Source organism: Oxyura jamaicensis, chromosome 5 (assembly GCF_011077185.1).
Source record: "Oxyura jamaicensis isolate SHBP4307 breed ruddy duck chromosome 5, BPBGC_Ojam_1.0, whole genome shotgun sequence".
Lineage (NCBI taxonomy): Eukaryota > Metazoa > Chordata > Aves > Anseriformes > Anatidae > Oxyura > Oxyura jamaicensis.
The window spans coordinates 170,398-189,253 of record NC_048897.1 but is presented as its reverse complement, the minus strand read 5'-3'; the positions used below and the strand labels follow the sequence as shown (position 1 = coordinate 189,253).

Genomic DNA, 18,856 nt, shown 5'->3' with positions numbered 1-18,856 from the left:
TTTGCAGATAAAATCATACCACTCTTAAACAAATACCATGCATCGCCAACTATAGTAAGAACTACACATTGTATGACCTAGAGCCAGATCTCTAAGATATTTCCGAGAAGTATGAAAGTTATTAAATTTATTGGGCAGATATGTTGCTTAGATTACCTTCCTGTGACTGACAGACCAATATTTTATTTGATATCATCGGAATGGGTAAATTACATTTTTACATCCTTTCTTTTTCAGGACAAATATTAATCTCAAATCTTCTGACTGTCAAGTTTGTTCTCGTCCAAAGTTATGAACATTCAGTTTCAACTAAAATAAAAATGGAAAAAAAAAATACAACTAACAAACTAACAGGTGTTGAGATAGAAAGCAGAACTGAAGTAATAAGTAATCAGAAATTAATCCTACACAGGTTTTTGTGGGTACCCTTAAGAATAGGTGTCCTAAATGTTGGCATTTTTTTTGTAAAAAAAATGAGAAGAATCTTATAGACGGATTAAAATTCGTACATTATTCCTTTCACAGCCCTAAAGTAGCAAAATAATAATAATAATAATAATAATAATAATAATAATAATAATAATCAGGAATTAGAGCATCCCTTTGAAAAGATGGTTATTTGCATGTTGGATCTGTAGTCAGCAAGAATGGAACCAAGCCTTAGATGTTCTGCCATCTAGATGAGAAGGCAACACAACAGCTCTTATTTTCTTACTTTCTCATTCTGAGGGAGATGTGAGCTGCTGAGCAGACCAAGACCTACCCCGAAGCATGGTGTTAGTCATGTGAGATTTCAACACTGGATTGAAGGGCTAGGGAGCAAAGAGAGAGACCAGATGAACAAGCGTTTATGTATTTCAAGTATTTGCCTGTGTGATTAGAGCTTCTTGTGTGTGACCTGCTTGCAACTTGGATTTTATACAATGATGATAAACATAAACGTGAATAAGGCTCAATGTCTGGCACTCACTTAGAACTGAATTGGTGTAACTCAGCTAATTTCAGTTAAGCTACCACAGTCCACAGCAGCTGACTGTTTTAATACATATTCAAGAAAATGTTGTAGTCTCCTGCACCGTTTTTGAGCTTACTGTTTTTCTTGACTCTTACTAGCTTATTTCCATGTTCATGTCACTCTAAAATCTGCACCTAATATGCACACAGCTGACATGCTTGGCCTTTGCTTTTCATGTCAGCTTTTTCTCTCCTTCTGGGAGCAGTAAACAACACTGGACAGTTCTATGTTTATTGTCTCTCTGTCTTGGTAGAGGAAGAATTACATCTGTTCCTTCTGTGTGTGAATGCATGGATGTTTTTAATGTATTATAGGCACAAATACTGTGCATTTGTTACTTATTTTGCTTTATATTTCATGGTATTTTGATGAGAGAGCAGGCCCCTTTAGGCTTTTGAAGCTTTGGATATTGGGGGAACACTACAGAAACATTCTGTTATTATAGCTGCATTTGCCAACTCCCAGCATTAAAATCTCAGGTTGAGTCATAAATTTTATACAGCTGCATGAAATTTTCAGTGTTTAGTAATTCAAGTAATTCATAGGAGTGATGAACTGGTGCGTGATCTTCTTAAATCACCATAGAAACTAATTACTCCCTCACCTTATTTTTATTTTGTATTATGCATAGCTTTGTTATCACGTACCTTGCTGGTACGTACATGATGTGGTTAGCCAACACTGCTAACTGGTGTCTGGGCATGGGGGTTGTGAGCTCATGGCTGACATGACGTATATTGTGATTCTATACCGATGCATCCCTGGAAGGACAATATCTGGCAGAGTTTGTTCTGCTTCTCCTGGTGTTAGTAGATGAAGGTAGATTTCTCTTCATCATTTTATTTTGGGATGTGCAGCATTTTAGTCCTGACAAGATGAGGTTTTTAAAGCACTCATGATAGTTCTCCAAACGTATAATCCCTCTTAATTTTTTCTACTCCATTAGCATGTAGTATTTTCCCATCTTAGCTCTGAACTGGGAAGGAGTCCAGAGGAAGTGCACCTAGACATGAATTCTGATGCAATTCTACACAGCAATTATCACACCCAGCAAAACATTTTGCATCACTGTAATCTCAAACAGGAGTAAAATGTAAACATTCCTTATGTACGTTCATAGTCCTCTGAATATCTCAGTCACTTTGAGGTGGGAGAAGAGAAGAGCTTTGCTGTTGTGCAGATTTTTGGGTCTATTTCTAGCATGCAAAGATTAATTGAATCAATGTAAAAATAATTGTTATTATGCCTATATTCTATACGTTAACATAGTTAATGTGCCTATATTCTATCCGGGAAAATAATAAACATCATAAATCTAGGAAATGTGAAATCTCTGTTTCTCATAAAGCATGTTTCCAGTCCTAAAAATACCTCCTAATATATATGGACAGCACTTCCTTAAGCTGCAGGAAACACAGCCAAACACAATCTGTGAATATCATTTACCAAACAATAGGGTTGAATACAATTTTGAGTGATAATTTATTGACAATTGATACTGATTTTTCTGCAAAGATTACAGTAAGGAAAAGCAGACTTAAAGATTCTATCTGTAAACCCACTCTCCCCTGCTTAAAGAAAGTCTCCAGTCTCTAAGCTGGAAGGTAAGAGCATAGCACCTTTTTAACTCCTGTGTTCTTAAAGTATTTTGTGCTAAACATTTTAAACTGTGATGCTCTTCATGGACAGATGTAAAAAACTGCATTTCCTTTCAAGTTTATCCAGGAGATATCTGAAATACTTTGCTAATAATGATTTCGAGGTCATGCTTCAAAAGCAATATCTTTTCATTGCTCGATGATTTAGAAGGAGTAATTCCTGTCCTGCATTGCGGGTGCCGGCAGTGGTCAGGAGGTGACATGCATGTTCTGAGCTCTTTGATGAGGTTTGGTGGAAATTCTGATATCAAGCTGTCTGAAATTTTTGTTGCAGAGATGAGATGGAGCTAAATGTCAAGTTCATCAAAAATAATAGATTTTTTTTTGACGTGGAAATACAGTAAGTGTCCCCAGTACTTTCTGAGGCAAATTAAGTTTTGCAATTGGCACATAAGTGCAGCTATTAAGAAAATGTTATCAATAATAGATGATATTTGAAATGTGTGCAAAAGCCGGATGCCAGGAGGTAACCGTAAAGAATATCAGTCTGGTTACAGTGGAAGACATATCTTTTGAATACTGCCTTACTTTACAGTGTATGTAAAAATATTGCAAAATCCTAATAACACATTTTTCTGCAAAAAGGAATCATGTTTTTCTTTTGTAAGGAACAGTTGACTCTCTCTCTCTTTTCAAGTGTTATAGCCAGAGATTGAGTTTGGGGAGTTATCTTTTTTAATGCAGTTCAGAAATGCGTTGGTCTGAGTGACTTCACGGTTGCATGATACAGCCTCTACTGTTTAATCACATATTGTCTGAGGTAACTGATCAACAAATTCCATGTGACCTTAGTTAAACATCAATACTGAATCAAGCCATCAATATGAAAAAGATGCAAGGGTTTGTCTATAAAGACAAATACGTTTTGTGGTAATAATTTCCAAGAGCATTGTGTTGTTGTTCCCCATGTGTCAGATCAGCTACTTCTAAATATGGCTGTTGTCCTAAGAAAATGTTTATTTTAAAATATAAAGTTGTTAGCATTTTAGGACGTGACCCCAAATCCCGGTGAAACCCTACCTTGACTTGGAGATATTCACTCAAATCCATATTTATGGCAGCACTAGTGAAAAGGTGATATTCCTGTCACAAGCAACAGATGACCAGCAGATGATTAGCAGAGGACCAGGCAGATGTTTGTTTCAAGTGTTCTTAGAAGGATGATGTCTAAGTCCTAATGTTGACTGAATAGCTTTTCTTATGAGTACTAAGAAATGTCTTTTAATTTTTTCTCTTTCTTTCAACTGTCATGACATTTTTTAAAGTGTTATGGTCAGAATTACTTTGAAATATGTATTGTTGTTTTCTGAAAATATTTAGTTTATACTTACATGGTATTTGCTCCCAGAAACCAACAAAATTTAAGATGTAGACAGATCCCTTTTATTATTATTTTCATAAAAACCTTTAGTAGCCCAGTATTAAGTATCTGTACCCTTTGTTGTTGTGCTGAGCTAAATAAACAGAAAATAGTTTTCAATAGTCAGAAAAAGTAGTTCAATTTCAGTTACAATATACTAATTTCCTCCTCCGTTGCCAAGAGGAGAGACCCTTGCATAAAAAAGTGTAATTTCACATGATGATTCATTAAGGAATAATATTAATGTCTCACAAATTGTCAGTCGCATCCTCTGAATTAGATCCTGCTCCTGACTTATTTGCATCTCAGTGAATGAATTTTAGGAAATAATAAGAGATATTTGACTAGAGTTCTGTGCAAGTGGAGCAATACACCTAAGAATACTTGTCTATGCAAACTCTTCTGTGCCTGTGTTGGCATTAAGTGAACTGTTCACTGATGTACACCACACTGCCTATAGCCAGCAGTCACCCTGCTAACACAACCTGGCCTGAAGAGATCTCGTGCCTTGCCAGCCTGAAGCGCAGGGAGTGCTTGTGTCGCTGCCTGCACCTGGTGAGGCTGGTGGTCTGGTTACACCTCTGATGCATTGAAGATACATGGGTGTGGTTTATGCTTTTGCTACAAATAACTAACTATGGCAAGTTGCCACCATGAGTTTCACAGACAGGGATAAGGGAACGTGAATTCTGCTCTGTCTCATCTGAAAAAGGTGGAGCCACCATTGCTTTGCCTCCTGAAATGAATGATGTCCCTACAGAAAAGTATCATCTTTCAACCCTGTAGTACTAGTGATAGTGTCCGCATAGAATGTCTGAATTCAAAATAGTGTTTTAGAAAATCCTGTAAAATCCCAACATGAGAATGTAGTAGAAATCACTGTAAGTGGGGAGAGACCATATCAGGACAGAGGCAAGAAGGTATTGTCTGTTATCTGTTATGTAGGTACTTACTCCAAGTATATTGAGTGAGCACAGCATGGTGGAAGTTGTGTTTATGGTGTGGATCAATCCAGTTGTGTTTATGGTGTGGATCAATCCAGTAGAACTGCCATAGGGATATCTGTTTCCTGATTGAAAGATGTTGTAGTAAGTTTTCCGAAACAACAGATGTATGCTTTAGATGTTTTTAGATTCCACTTGCAGAACTGCTACGTTTAAAAATTAAATACATTGGCTAAAAAGTTCTGTAACAACAAATACTCAGTGCACTGCTACTGAGAGAATTCCTGAGACAGAGCCTATTAATATTAAAATCAACCTGAGCGATATGACTCCGCAGAGAGGAGCATAAATGTATTCCTTAGTCATTTTCTGCCCCTCTCCTTTCAGAACTATGTCATTTATGTTTTAAGACATATGTTGACAATTCTGGGATGCAAATGTAAAAGGATTTAAAATGTGCTTAATGCAGCATTTCATCCCCTGCTGCTGCTATAGTAGGAAAAGGGAAGTTGTAGAGCTGAGTGTAAACAGTATGACCCTTCACATTTCTAATGGCAGAGGAGCTTGTTTCTTTCAAAGACAGAAATGTATTTAGTTTCTTTGTGCATTTGGTCACGTTCCAAATTTTCTTTTTCATTTCTGACCTTAGTACAGTTGTCAACTTTTATTTGTATTTTTATTTTTTTTAGCCTAACCTCTAGCTTGTAGCAGTAGTAGCTTCTTTCACCATTTTGTTCACAAATGCCAAACGTGTGAAAAGAAGAAGCTCTGGGGTACCATCTACCTAACTAGGTGCTCTGCTTTACTGAGTCTACACACTGTCCTTGGGGCACTCAGCTACCTCTACCAAAGGGAATGATCAAAGAATTGTCAGGTTTCTTCTCTAGAAAATCCTGCATGGCATGGGCAATTATGTCTCGTTTCAGTTAGAAATCCTGTTATAGGGGATTCTATATTTAATATGCTGCAATATTTTTAATTAGAACATCTGAAATAGAAAGAATTAGAAATGGCATTTGCTATCCTGTAACAAAGTTCACTTGAATGGCTGGAAAGGTATAATTGGAAAATTTCCTCAGTCCATGTTTTTCTGTATCATTTTCTCATCACGAGCCGTCTTTACTCAGAGATAACAAAAATAAATGGTCCCAATCCCTTGAAATACAAAACCAGAAATCACCTTGAAGAAAAATACTTGGCCCGGTACACTGATTCATTGCTATAACAGGAGAATTCATTCTCTGAGTGATTAGAGATTGAGACCTTTTTTTCATTTAACTATTTTGAAACATGATCATAAAAGACTGCATGTACCAATGTTTGATATCTCATCATAACCTTATAAATAATAACAGTCATTCAGGAACCTGATTTTCTCTAAAAACAGGTGTGAGTTTTGTAGTTTTTTTTTTTTTTTTTTTTTTTTTTTTTTCCTAGAAGTGCATATTTGCAATCTGTCTGAATATTAATATTTAGGTGTGTGTTCTAATGAATCTAAAAAGTTGTAAAATTTCACTTCTTTTAGGTGAAAAGAAAAGCTTTGGAATACAGAAGGGTGAAACAAGTTTCTAGGTATTGGATATAAATAGTAACATACCATAAACTTCCTTTTACAGTTGAGATCTCTTTCCAGACTTATTTGCTTATTTTCTGTATGTGAAGGTGAGAGCAGAGAGAGATTGAGATGCTTACAGTTCACATTGAAGACTAAACCCTACTTGACAAACAGCAGGAACAAGTATAACTCCCTAATGACGGTGCTCCGTTAATAAATCACGGCATTCTGGGCTAGCATCAGTCTCTGAGTGATTTTAATCTGAAGGATTGAACAGGAAATATGTCTCACCTTAGATGATAGCTGTAGGGAGCAAAACCTATTGTCACTTTTAGGCATGCAATTTAAAATACAGGCTAAAAAGATTAAAAAAACAAATCCCACGTCTTTAAATGTAGCACAAAAAGTAGTTTACTTATATTATTAAAATTAGTATCGTTGATCAGAACATCTAGAGATTTTCAGCTATTTGTTTACCTGAAGAAGAGCTACTCCCAGGGATTGCTGGATAACTGTTTTTTTTTTTTTTTTTAGCTGAGTAATTGCATCACGAATTTCACTTGAATTAGATGTTAGCTTTGTGAACTTCAGAGCATGAGAACTTGTAGTAACTTATGAATGATTGAGACCTAAAGCGACTTGATTCCTTAGATACCACTGTGCGTTTTTAGTATAAAAGACTGTTATGGAGAATTAGCATCTTAACTCATTCTTTAATAATGTCAGTTTTAAAACACAAGATCAGTTCTCTAATCATGGTTTGAATGTTAATGATTTGTCAGTGAATAGTAAGAGAGGACATCTTAAATAAAACTGCCTTAAACACTTCATCTTGGGCAAGGGAGAAGATTCTCATGCTAGTCCGATACTCCTGTGCTTAGCTATGTTCTGAATCAAGCCTGACGCTACATATCAGTGAATAACTGGGGTTTGGTCTGCAAGTAGTTATCTAGGCAATTCAGTGATGCAAATACTAGTAGTAATATTTATGACAACTGAATCTTCCTACGAGATCATCAAGTGATCATTTCCACTTCAAGTGATCAATGATATGCTCTTTAGAGACACAAATGCCACTTAAAGGATTAATCTTTGTATCCAATCTCCACAAGCTTTTATGGAGAAGCCAGAACTTGGATTTTGTGTGGAAATATTAAAATGTCAAATAAATTAAAAGATTCTGAGAAAACAGCACATGTATGGGAAGGCCATCAGGGATGAGTTACTTTGTAATTGTCTAACAGTATTGTTATAGAATAGATTAAATGCATTTTTTTAGCCTAAAGCAAAGCTGCTAACTTGACTCCAAGCTCCCATTTCCCATCGAGTGGTGATCAGGCTCACACACTGCACTGTTGCATAGTAGTGATGGAACCAAATCTCAACAAATGCTACAATGATTTTCTGACTGTTTAAAGTTTTTGTTTGTTTGTTTGCTTTTTTACATACTTACCAGGTGAAAATGTCACTAAAAAAATACTGTGTATAATGAATCCAAGATGTTGCCATCTGATAGTTTATGAATATAAATGAATACCCATATACTTACCTTCATTCATATATGTTTAGAGAAAGACGTATTAAAAAAAGGCAAAATTCCACATTATTCTAAATGTATAATTTTTGAAATAATTCTATATCTTTATCATTATCTATATAAATAATTGCTCCTTATTCTGCTCCTTATTTTGATTCATTTAACATTGTGCTATCATTGTTACAATAAGTGTTTTATGATGCTGCCAAACTGGGATTGTAGCCATGGCTGAGATGTCTTCAGAGTGTTATGCTACCTCATTGAGGCAAAAGAAACATAAATACATTGATGGAGATACTTGGAGGTGATTCACAGCAGCAGTAGAGACTACCCACAACAAAACTCGCATAAGGAAGGACTCGAGTAGCAGCAGTGTATATAGAAGCTGTTGCCTAAATTTATCGGTGCTCTCATCGGGAGAATATTAGCTGATCAAATACAGACAGGATGTAGTGAGATTGCATTTTGATTTTACGAGGTGGGATTATATAGGACACAACTGCAGGAAATGGAGTGTCTCAGGTGTGAGGACTTGCTTATTTGGTAGAGGGGATATTTTTGTGTAAAGTCAGGCTATCACTACGTGTAATTGTCATATGAGCACAAAGATGAAGGGGTGCAAACAAAATGGTATTTTTCTCAGGAAGAAATTTCATGTGTCCGGGTATGTTTGCTGACTCTGTGCTTCCTTTTCTCTGTGTACTTCTCCGGAGTGCAATTTATTCCAGATTAGTGTTTGAAAGAAGCTGTTGACACAGCACTTTTCAAATATCTGAGAAAAGTCTTTGCTCATTTCACCAGAAGACTTGGTGTTGGTTTCTGTGATTCTCATGCGTGCCTGGGGATTTGAGGAAATAGTGCACTTGTAAGTAGCTATACTTGCATCTTGTGCTGCCCAATGCAAAACTCTTGCTAAATGCTCATATAGGCAATTTTCATGCATTGTGTATCAAGTCCTTCAGTTGAGCTGGGCTACCTGAAATTCTGGAGGGAAAAAAAAAAAAAAAAAAAAAAAAAAAAAAAAAAAAGGCAGCCTCTAGCGTTGGAAAGGGCAGATACACACAGCAAAAAAAAATGTGTGCAGTATGTTCAGGGAAGCTTGCTCTTATGTGCCTTCATTTTGAGCATATTTTACACGGTAAAATAAATAAAATTAAATAAATAAGAAGATTAAAAGTCAAGATACACCTACGCTTACAAGGAGCAGCATGACTTGTACATGGGGATTACCTAGTCTGTCTGTCAGCTGTTAGGTGCACTTTTGCTTCTTACTGCATGGACAAATGTATCGGAGGACATCCGTGGGCACTGAGAGGCTGTTGTCAAAGTGGTCTTTTCCCAGGAATTCACAGCTAGATGGACAGTGGTGGTTTCTTCTGAGTTTAGATCAAGACAGATCTGGACAAAAATCTGTTTATATCTGCCTGGTCTTAAAATACACTGGTGGGAAAAAGCTCTTTGACTGTTTAGCACACTGACCACTGAGAAACTGAGGGAGAGAGAGACCAATCATCCTCAAGAATATTAAGACAAACATCTCCTGGGAAGGGGGAGAAAAAAAAAAAAAAAAAAAAAAAAGGTCACCACATCTTCACTGCCCCCAAAGAAAATGTAGAATTGCAGTTTGTAAGGTCTTACCTGAAAACCCTCGCACAGTCCAGTGCAGGAAACTCGTTCTATCTGTCTTAGAAAGATGAATGTCTGAGTCAATCCTGCTGGGATTAAAGCTCTTAACTGTTCCATGCTGTATAAAACATATTTTCATCATCCTGAAATGTAAAGGTAATGTCCAAATCAGAATGGGCACTGGTATATTGTGGTACCAAATAAATCTAACTATTTGATTTGGGGCCGTTGGTGTCTTCTGATTTTACCTCCTAAGGCTCAGTGAGTAGCTCGTGTTTAACAGGAAATTGAAAAGTGTTTTCATTTTGGCAATTGGCCCTGACCTTCTCGATGAGTAAAGCCCAAGGATTTTTGTTGTTTTGGTGTATTTTTGTTTGCCTTTTTTTTATTTTTTATTTTTTTTAATAACACGTCCATAAGAGAGAAATGTTGCAATGACGAGTGGGAGCACAGTATGGTTTGACTTGTGCTTTTCAATAAGGGGACTCAGAGCCAAATTTATCTTGTATACAGCATAAAACTGCTGTCAGACCTCAGATAAAATGTTTGAAGTGAAGTTGATTGCTGGGAATCGTTTTCTGAGAAAGAGTGATTTTCTTTGAACATAGTCTGTGTCCTCATGGTTTGAAAGGCTAGCAGGTGAAGTAAACTGGCCTTGTACTGATGATGTCTCTGTTGTATAGTTTTGTTCATCCGTGGTTGAGATGAACAGGCTTGTTCATCCTTGCTGTTCAAAGAGGTAATATAGATGTTAGGAATTATGAAACATCAGCATCGGAATCTCGAATCACTCATCGGTGTGGCTAGAGGTCAACATAACCTGATTTCAAGAACAGACTCTAAAAATTTGTGTATTTTCCATAGGTGGTGTAATTTTACCCTTCTGTAGATTGAATATAGTTTATATCAGATCAATGTTAATCTCCATAACTTCATACATGATGTGGTGATAAACCCCTTGAAACAGGACCCAGAGGTAGTTTGTCACAATTAGCAATACATCTCAGCTCTTGTTTCGTGGGGTATTTATTGTATATATTGAATGAGGAGAGGATATTTTGAAAAATACAATATATATCTATATAATGATTTTAATAATATAAGTTGGCAGAAAAGGAGAGAACTAAAACTCCAGATGTTTGCATGCTTCTGTTGAGCTTTTAAGCACTTTGTGCTTTTCTTTTTACGTCTCAAGTCTTCTAATAGAAAGATGGCAATTAAAAATAAGAAAAGAAAACGTACTGAAAAACCCTAACATGCCTTTGACCCATTATGCATTGGTATTGTAGGGTGAAGGTGATGAGGAGAGGGAAGGAGACTTGAATGTTATTGACATACAAGGTGGTAAAAATATCTAACAGCATGAAAAGAAATAGCCATTGATGTCATAGTTTCTTCATTTCCTGAGGCTTCTTGGACATGGAATATCTTGCTAATTTTCTTCCCTCCCTCTCTTCTTTGGAGAGGTGGCGTGTTAGGGGTCATTTTGGTCTGCTGCAGACCCTTTGTTCAGGTGAATAAATGCCAAAAATGAAGGAGTTATTTTCAGAAGTTTGGAATGAAGAGAAATCAGTTAGTGATGGGACTTGGTAAATCAGGTTGGCGGTTGGACTTGATGATGTTGAAGGTCTTGTTCAACATAGATCGTTTTGTGAGTCTTATTCTATAGGCCCCTCTAGCCAGAGCACAAGATTATTTTTTCCTGCAGCTTCCAAAGGCATGCTAGCCAAACAGCTGTCACTACAGCTTCTTCTATCTGCCTTCACATCAGTCTCCTTGTGGGGAGGTGTTTAGGCAACCTAAAATAGCGAGTTACTTTCAATATTCATATAAAGAAGTCAGTTCTCATTAAGCTTGGTCTCATGTTTTGAAAATAAAATCAGAACCCAAACGAAATATGTGAATGTTATGTCACTATTGGAGGAAATGAAAAAACATGCACTGAGACTGAAAAAAATACCCTAGAATAAGGCAGAAAGCTAGGGTTCAATATGGAGGTTCTGCAAAGAAACAAATCTGATAAACTGTCCTTGAGAGCTCTCATGTTTCTGAAGGGTGTCAACACACAGCTCTCACAAGTGATTCTGCTTGCTTTGGAGCGCACATAAATTCAGCTGTGTGGGAAGGGACAATGGGAGTCCTGTGCACGTGGCAACCACTGGCAGCGGGTTTCTACACCTGAATTTAAGGATGCACTGGAAGTATTGGTGCAAAATTAGTAAATGAAAGATGAAATACTACAGTAACTTGGCTTAATGACGACATTAGCTTCAGCTAACAGTTTGCGCTCTACCCTTTTCAAGATGTTCAAATACATTAAGCTACCTATTTAGTTTGAGTATAATGATATTTTCTGTAAATCTAAAAGCCTATCTCTAATTAAAATCATTCCTGTATATCAATTTAAGAGAAGTCATTATGAACATGTTTACAGACAATTAATTCTTGAAATATGTTGGTTTTTAAACTGGAAACGTCTAAGACCTTTTCCGTTAAAGTACTTCAAAACAAATAAGATATTTGAAACAAACGGTAAAATTATAAACTTCGTTGTTGTTCTTTGAAGGATATGCAGTTGAAAAATAAGAGCCATCATCTTGAATCATTATCTGAGACTTAAGAGTGAGAAGTTCTGCCCTGAATTGCTAAGTATTTATAGCCCAATGATCTGATTATTTCATCTGACTGTCAATAAACCCATTCTAGCAGACTTACAGAACACGTACCTGGGAAGGTGCTTCATTTAATATTATTTAAGTCAGAATCCTGATCAAATCAGGCTTGGTTATACTACATGTGTTTTTTAGTGGTATACTTCACATGTTGCTATAGAAAATAATATTATTCAGAATGCAATCCTGTATTTGATAGTGACATGTAATTTGCTAAGTACCTAAAAATCACTCCAACTTGAAGCAGGAGGTTGTCAGTTGCCTCTGACAAGCACCTACTTATTATGTTCTTGATAACCATAACCTTTAAATGCTTGTTCTCATTTCTAAAAATATTAACAAGTGCAGAATAAGTCACAAGTGTTTTGCCTCCATGTTGGTAACCCCGATTTCTATTTTCTTGCTTTAGGCTAGATATTGAGACAGGATTGGTAAATCCTCTTAGGCCTAGGTAAAACTCCAAAATGATGTCCATCCAACTTAAAGTATTTTCATAAAGTTTCATTTTTGACTACATTTTCCTAACCGTATTCTTCTGTTAGACTACTTTGGCATGACACGTGACATTTGTGACAGTCATCTACTACAACATATGTCCTTTTGGGGTGGTAGGTGTTCAGTTCTTCCAGTCTTGGGTTGCTGCAAGGCCTCCACAAAACGGTGCACATGGAAGTTAATTTTGAGCTGTTATTGTATTGGCAAAAGGAAGAAAAATGAGTAAAAATGTAAAGATGACAACTCACTCTTACTTTGGTTTTTAAGTAACAGAACCTGCTACCTTAAACTGACCATTGTCAGCCTGTAGGGAATCTGGAGGGTCATGAATCTAGTTAGTTAAGACAAAACGATGATTTAACTTCCTGGGTTAATTAAGTGCAATTTCCTACTGAGTGCCTTTGGCACATCTGGTTGGCCATCAACCTGAGAGGTGATGTTATCTTTTATGAAAAAAGTCGCATCCAACAAGTGATCACAGTACAACAAAGCTCTTTAGACATACCCCTGGTGAGTAATAGATTTGCTGGGAGTGCTTCATCTTTTTGTTGGGATTTTTTTTTTCTTTACTTTTGATCCCCTTGTAACTGCTACCTAACTCCCTTTGTGCATTCTCATTCTGTTGCTGCAGTGGTTAGTGCAATAAAGTGCTCATCTGTGGCTGGAGCCACCACATCATTTCAAAGAATAAAACGTAATCAACCATGAGACTTGAGAACAACACGTGTTCTCTTTCCTTTCACATCCAGCCCTTTGTAAATCACATTTTGTGTGAGACATTTTGTGTTGTCTGATTCGAAATAATATCCCAGTTGCTTTTTTTTTTTTTTTCTTTTTTTGCATTAGAGAACGGTGTCGGCTTGAAATGATTTATTGTTTCTTCAGCAGTATGTAAAAGTGTAGACAGCAACAGTGAAATGTGTGAAACAAGATGTCATATCTTCTCAATATTTTGGAATTGTGCAAAGGATGTTTCATTTGTTAGCTTCTTTACCCTGGATTTAAAAAGAAACTTATTTCAAGAAAAACTCCAAGCTACTATTTCTGGAAACAAAATGTCCAGGGTTTCAGTGGAATACTAAACTAAATGTCACTTGATATCCTGAATTAAATTATCATTTTTTTCTAATGCCAGAATATTCTTGTGCAAATATTATTGAAACATACTGCTGTACAATAATAAATATACATTCCTGAAATGTGGCGGGCTGGATTTCTGCATGTATGTTTACAGTTTGTTAGCATGGAAGAAGTTATGTTTTGGGTGTTTCTCTCTTTTTTTTTTCTTTTTTTTTTTTTTTTTGTATGTTAGCTTGTTAAGTCCGGTTTTTATAGGTGTTCACACTGCAGAAAAATCTTCCCTTTGACTGCCAATTATAGGATAATATGAGTGAAGAATGCAGAAAAAATTACCGAACTATTAAACATTTATTTTTATCAAATTAGATATATTTTTTCTCCTGAAAATGAGAAATATTTACAACTTATACATGAAAAAGAATACCAAGTGGTCAAAATGCTATCAGCTAGCTAGCTTTTTAAACATTTTAATTACTTACTGTTTTAAATTATGAAATTTAATGAAAAGTTACTATGCATTTGATCATCAGGGCTAAGTGTTAATATCCTTGGACCTCAGTTGTTATGATGATTTACTGAAAACGATATTGAGCGATGCACTTGACATCAGGTTATGATTAGAGGTTTTTTTCTTGTTTTTATCTCATATATACAGTCTGAATTGCTTGCTATTGCTTGAGGGTATTGGAAGGTTTCTTGTGCGTTCCTCTTTCTATGAAAGCATCTTTTAGTGCCAAGCTGTAGACTTGCAGAGTTTTGTCAGAGAGAATATTGTGCCGTGATGCAGCTATTTTATCTTATTTGTGTCTTTTTTTGGTGACTTGAAGGTGTTAGTGATATATAAAACAAAACTGGTATGATGAAATATTTAAAAGTTCCCTTAAAATTTAAGTAACTCTCAATAATAAAACTTTTTTTTTTCCTCCTTCAGAACAAAAGCCTCAAAAACAAGCTTCTGTCAGGAAACAAGCTTTGTGGTATTCATGCAGAAGAGGTAAGTAAGGTTCCTCTTTATTCTAAACTAAGTATACCCAAAAGAAGCTTGCATCTAGGTCTTTTGTGCTGATGTTCCAGCAGAGGTTATATATTAGGCATGCATGATGACTGTTTATCTCAACTCATTTCTGTGACTTCACTAGAGGCAACTCAAATATAATAGCAAGCTGCTATGTTAGTTTTAGACAAGTACAGTAAAGTTTCTTTGTGGTTCTTAAAAGTATACATAGCTCTTGAAGGACTGTATTATACATCTGTAATACATACAAAACTAATTTTCTTTCCATGATCTCCATGTCTAGAATAACACAGGAATGCTGGAGTTTTTGTTGCCTTTTTTTTTTTTTTTTTTTTTTTAATTCCAGAGAGACAAGATCTATTATTATCGAACCTTCTGATGTTTCATGATTTCAAAGATAAAGCGTCACAGTATAAAATACTCTGTCTATAGAAGTGTTAAGTCAGCTAATGATAAAAAATAAAAACCTATTTTTTCAAATATCTAAATGTATAAGTAATGTACTGTATTCATTGGAGCAGTCTCTTTAGCTATTGGCCTTTTCATGAGTGTTTATTACTATACATTAACATGGCTTACTCATTTGTATGAGTTATGTCATGGGGTTTCCTCTGCACATAAAACTTCTGTAAAAGTTATTTCACCTTCCTAGAATTGAACAGAAGCGTAACACTTACCTTCTTGACCAAAATTTTGTATATTAAGGTTGAAATACCACGGGTTTTTGTTTTGTTTTGTTTTGTTTTTTTTGTTTTGTTTTGTTTTTGTCAAAGACTCTACTTTTAAAATTAGGCATCAAAACTGAGGAGGTCAAAGTAGTGATTTTGAGTTATATTAGGTATTTAGTCTAACTGATGGTCTGCAACCGTAGTTTCTGAGAAATCCTCAATAGGAAATAATGTGGTTTTTGTTGTTGTTGTTTTTTCCAGATTCTCATAATCTGTTATCTTCCTGTGTCATCACTGTTGTTTTCAAATATGCCAGAGTATTTGAGTACAAATATATAGTCTTCACTTTTTTACCGCTAAAATAAATAAATAAATAAATAAATAAATGGCAGTGTGCAAAGCATTCTGCTTTCCACTCTTGTTCACATTTTTTGTATAACATGAATGGAACAAAATGTCTTGAATGTTGGGTAATTGACTTGAAGACTTCTTCTCTGATTATTTAATATTTACTACACAAATGTCTTTAAATCTAAAGGTGATTTCTAAAATGAAATTAAGCTTATTGTAGTACAACAAGCTTTGATGTCAAAGAATTTCAGGAAACCAAACCAAAGCTAACCACCACTCAAGGCAGCAGACTGTGGATGTATTTTAAACCTTTACAATCTCAGGCTTGATCAATCATCCTGGGAAATGTGTGGTTTTTAAGTGGTTAGTGCCATTAGAACAAACCAAGATGCTACAGGAGCATCCTTCTGAGCTGTTGTTGTTTTGCCAGTTAAGTGGTATATGCCACAGAAATGCCATGTATTTTCTGCTCTTTAATTAGGTACTATACTTAACAAGCATAATAACTATGTAAAATTAGAATCCTTTTAATAATTAGATCAAACACCTTTTATGGATAGAACTGTCTAACAGGAAGCTCCCACTTTATTCTGCTCTCCCAAGCTGAATACGAACAGTCTCAGTGTGCCCCGGAGATTGTTTTGAAGGTCATGCCTTCAGATATTCTTTCATGGAAAGTACTAAACATCTCATGTCTGAAATGTATAAACCAAACAGCTATTCATAATAATGCATATATGTGCTTTAGCTCAGTACTGTTTTTCTTTTCCCTTGACTCATTCGACTGGTTTAGGCATGTTATCCTGGAAAAGCAACTGGCTTTCATATTGGTTACTTTTCTGCATTTTAAAGCTGATCTTGTTTCTGTTGTCAGATCTTGCCAGAATTTTTTCAGGTCTTAAAAGTAAGTATTTAAAAGGAAAAACACTGATTTTTATTATCTTTCAGTCAAAAAAGATTCAAGCCCAGCTAAAAGAGCTTCGATATGGGAAAAAAGATTTGATTTTTAAGGTGAGTTTTCTTCAACATAGCTTTGCTAAGGTATTAGAGTTGCTGTAATTTTGAAGTAATCTGGGAGTATAATATCTGCCTTGATTACTGCAGTTCTAAGCAATCATTCATTTCCTTCTCACCATACTGAAAAGAGCTCAAAACACTAAAGGCAGACATAATAACATAATGTAATTTCAGAAATGCTACCTATTTCGGTTGATTCTTAAATAGGCAAAAGAAATAGAAAATATTAAGTTGGTATATATGTTCAGATAAAACAATGTTCTAGTTCCTTTCTGGTTACCAAAATCTATTGCCCTATTTTATAGATTTTGTAGGGAGAAGTTGAGTCCCTGTTAAAGAGGGACGTGTGGATACATTCTAATCTTCTGTAAGTTATTCTACTGTCACAGGGAAATACTGTCTGGGAAATAGCTTGTTTCCTAAAGATTGTGTCTATGTTTGGCCACATGAATTATGCTTTAAAATACTTAACCTGTATTAAGTAGACACAGTTCTTGATTATGAAGGAATACTAGAGCCTCCAGCTCAGAAGTAGGTTAGAAATCAGGTAGGGCAAATTCTGCTCTGAATGCACTTACTTGCAAAATAGGGAAAACGTTTATTTACCTTTGGGGGGAAACTATGAATTAATATATTTAAAAACAGTTTGATAACCTTAGATGTTAACAAATTGTGAAAAGGATGCTGAAGTCCCATGTACTGAGAACTACATATGCAAATACCTGAAACATCTCTTCACTCTTAAGTTGATCGCGGACAGAAATGCTGGTTTGTTAATTTGATATACCCTTTATGTAGTCTTTGTCAGTCTTTTTCCCAAGTAAGGTAAAATCAATTTAAAAAGAAAAGGGAATTACAAACTTCTGCTATCCTCCTAGATGGTCATGTGAGATGTAGGAAACAGTAGATTCAGTGTGCTGATCTGTGTGTATTTCGGGTCTGAAGACATATTGAATAGAGTAGGAGCTGTTTGTTACAGGGTGGAAAGCTTTTTAAGTACCTGTCTGATCCGATTTGACTACTAGATTTGGACAAGTCTAGATGTTTTCTCATTTCATTTCTACTTGCTTTGATACCAACAACTAGACAGATTCCAGGTTATCATTGCTGTTCAAACTGTTTTGTGAAGCTCTGATTCTTTTTGATAAAAGATCAAAATGGTGCATGAGTAGTCTTCTGCCAGCATAGAGCGTAACCAGTGTGTGTGATGATCTCCTGGATGCTAGTTACTGTCATGTTATAGGACTTGCACTGTTTCCCCTTCCCACTACGTTCCCACACCGTTAAACCTTATATTTTTTGTCTGCCTTACTGAGAGCTTTAGGGAATTGTATTTTCTGTATAGATGTGAATGTTGCAAGCTTCTCATAGCTGTTCACTGGAAGGATGTACACTTCAGTCTGTAAGATTTCTACAGGGCGTGAGCACTGCAGTCCATGCCCATTCAACTATTGCTTTCTCTAGTGGAATTAATAATGAAGAACCCTAAGAGGGTTTTTTGGTTGTGATTTTTTGGTTTTGTTTTTCATAATCAACATTGAGAAACAGTTAATTTACATAATTAACTGTTTTATAACTTTTTAAACTTTAATCTTGTAACTCTTACTGTCAATGAAGCTGCTGATTAGAGGTTTGGGGAATAAGTGACCAGAACTTAATGAGTGCTGGTAAATAAAACATGGATTCTTTATTTTTGGCATGTATTTACTCTTATGCTTTCAAAGTGTTTTATAATCTTTGTTATGTTGCCTGGATGTATGTATATCTGTATCTTCCTACGTATCTGTATGATAAAGTGTCATGTGACAGATAAGCAGTGGGAGTCAAAAAAATTAAGTGATGTTCTCAAGGCTATGTAGTTGT

At 35.6% G+C, this 18,856-nt stretch overlaps 1 protein-coding gene across 6 annotated transcripts in view; it reads left to right on the top strand.

Annotated features, from left to right (window-relative positions):
* Positions 1 to 18,856, top strand: part of LUZP2 (leucine zipper protein 2) — a 187,373-nt gene that overhangs the window by 110,768 nt on the left and 57,749 nt on the right. For all 6 annotated transcript variants that reach the window (XM_035329071.1, XM_035329072.1, XM_035329070.1 and 3 more), the window contains 2 exons: positions 14,874 to 14,936; positions 16,925 to 16,987. In XM_035329071.1, the coding sequence (XP_035184962.1) occupies positions 14,874 to 14,936; positions 16,925 to 16,987 (126 nt within the window). The remainder of the gene's footprint in view (positions 1 to 14,873; positions 14,937 to 16,924; positions 16,988 to 18,856) is intronic.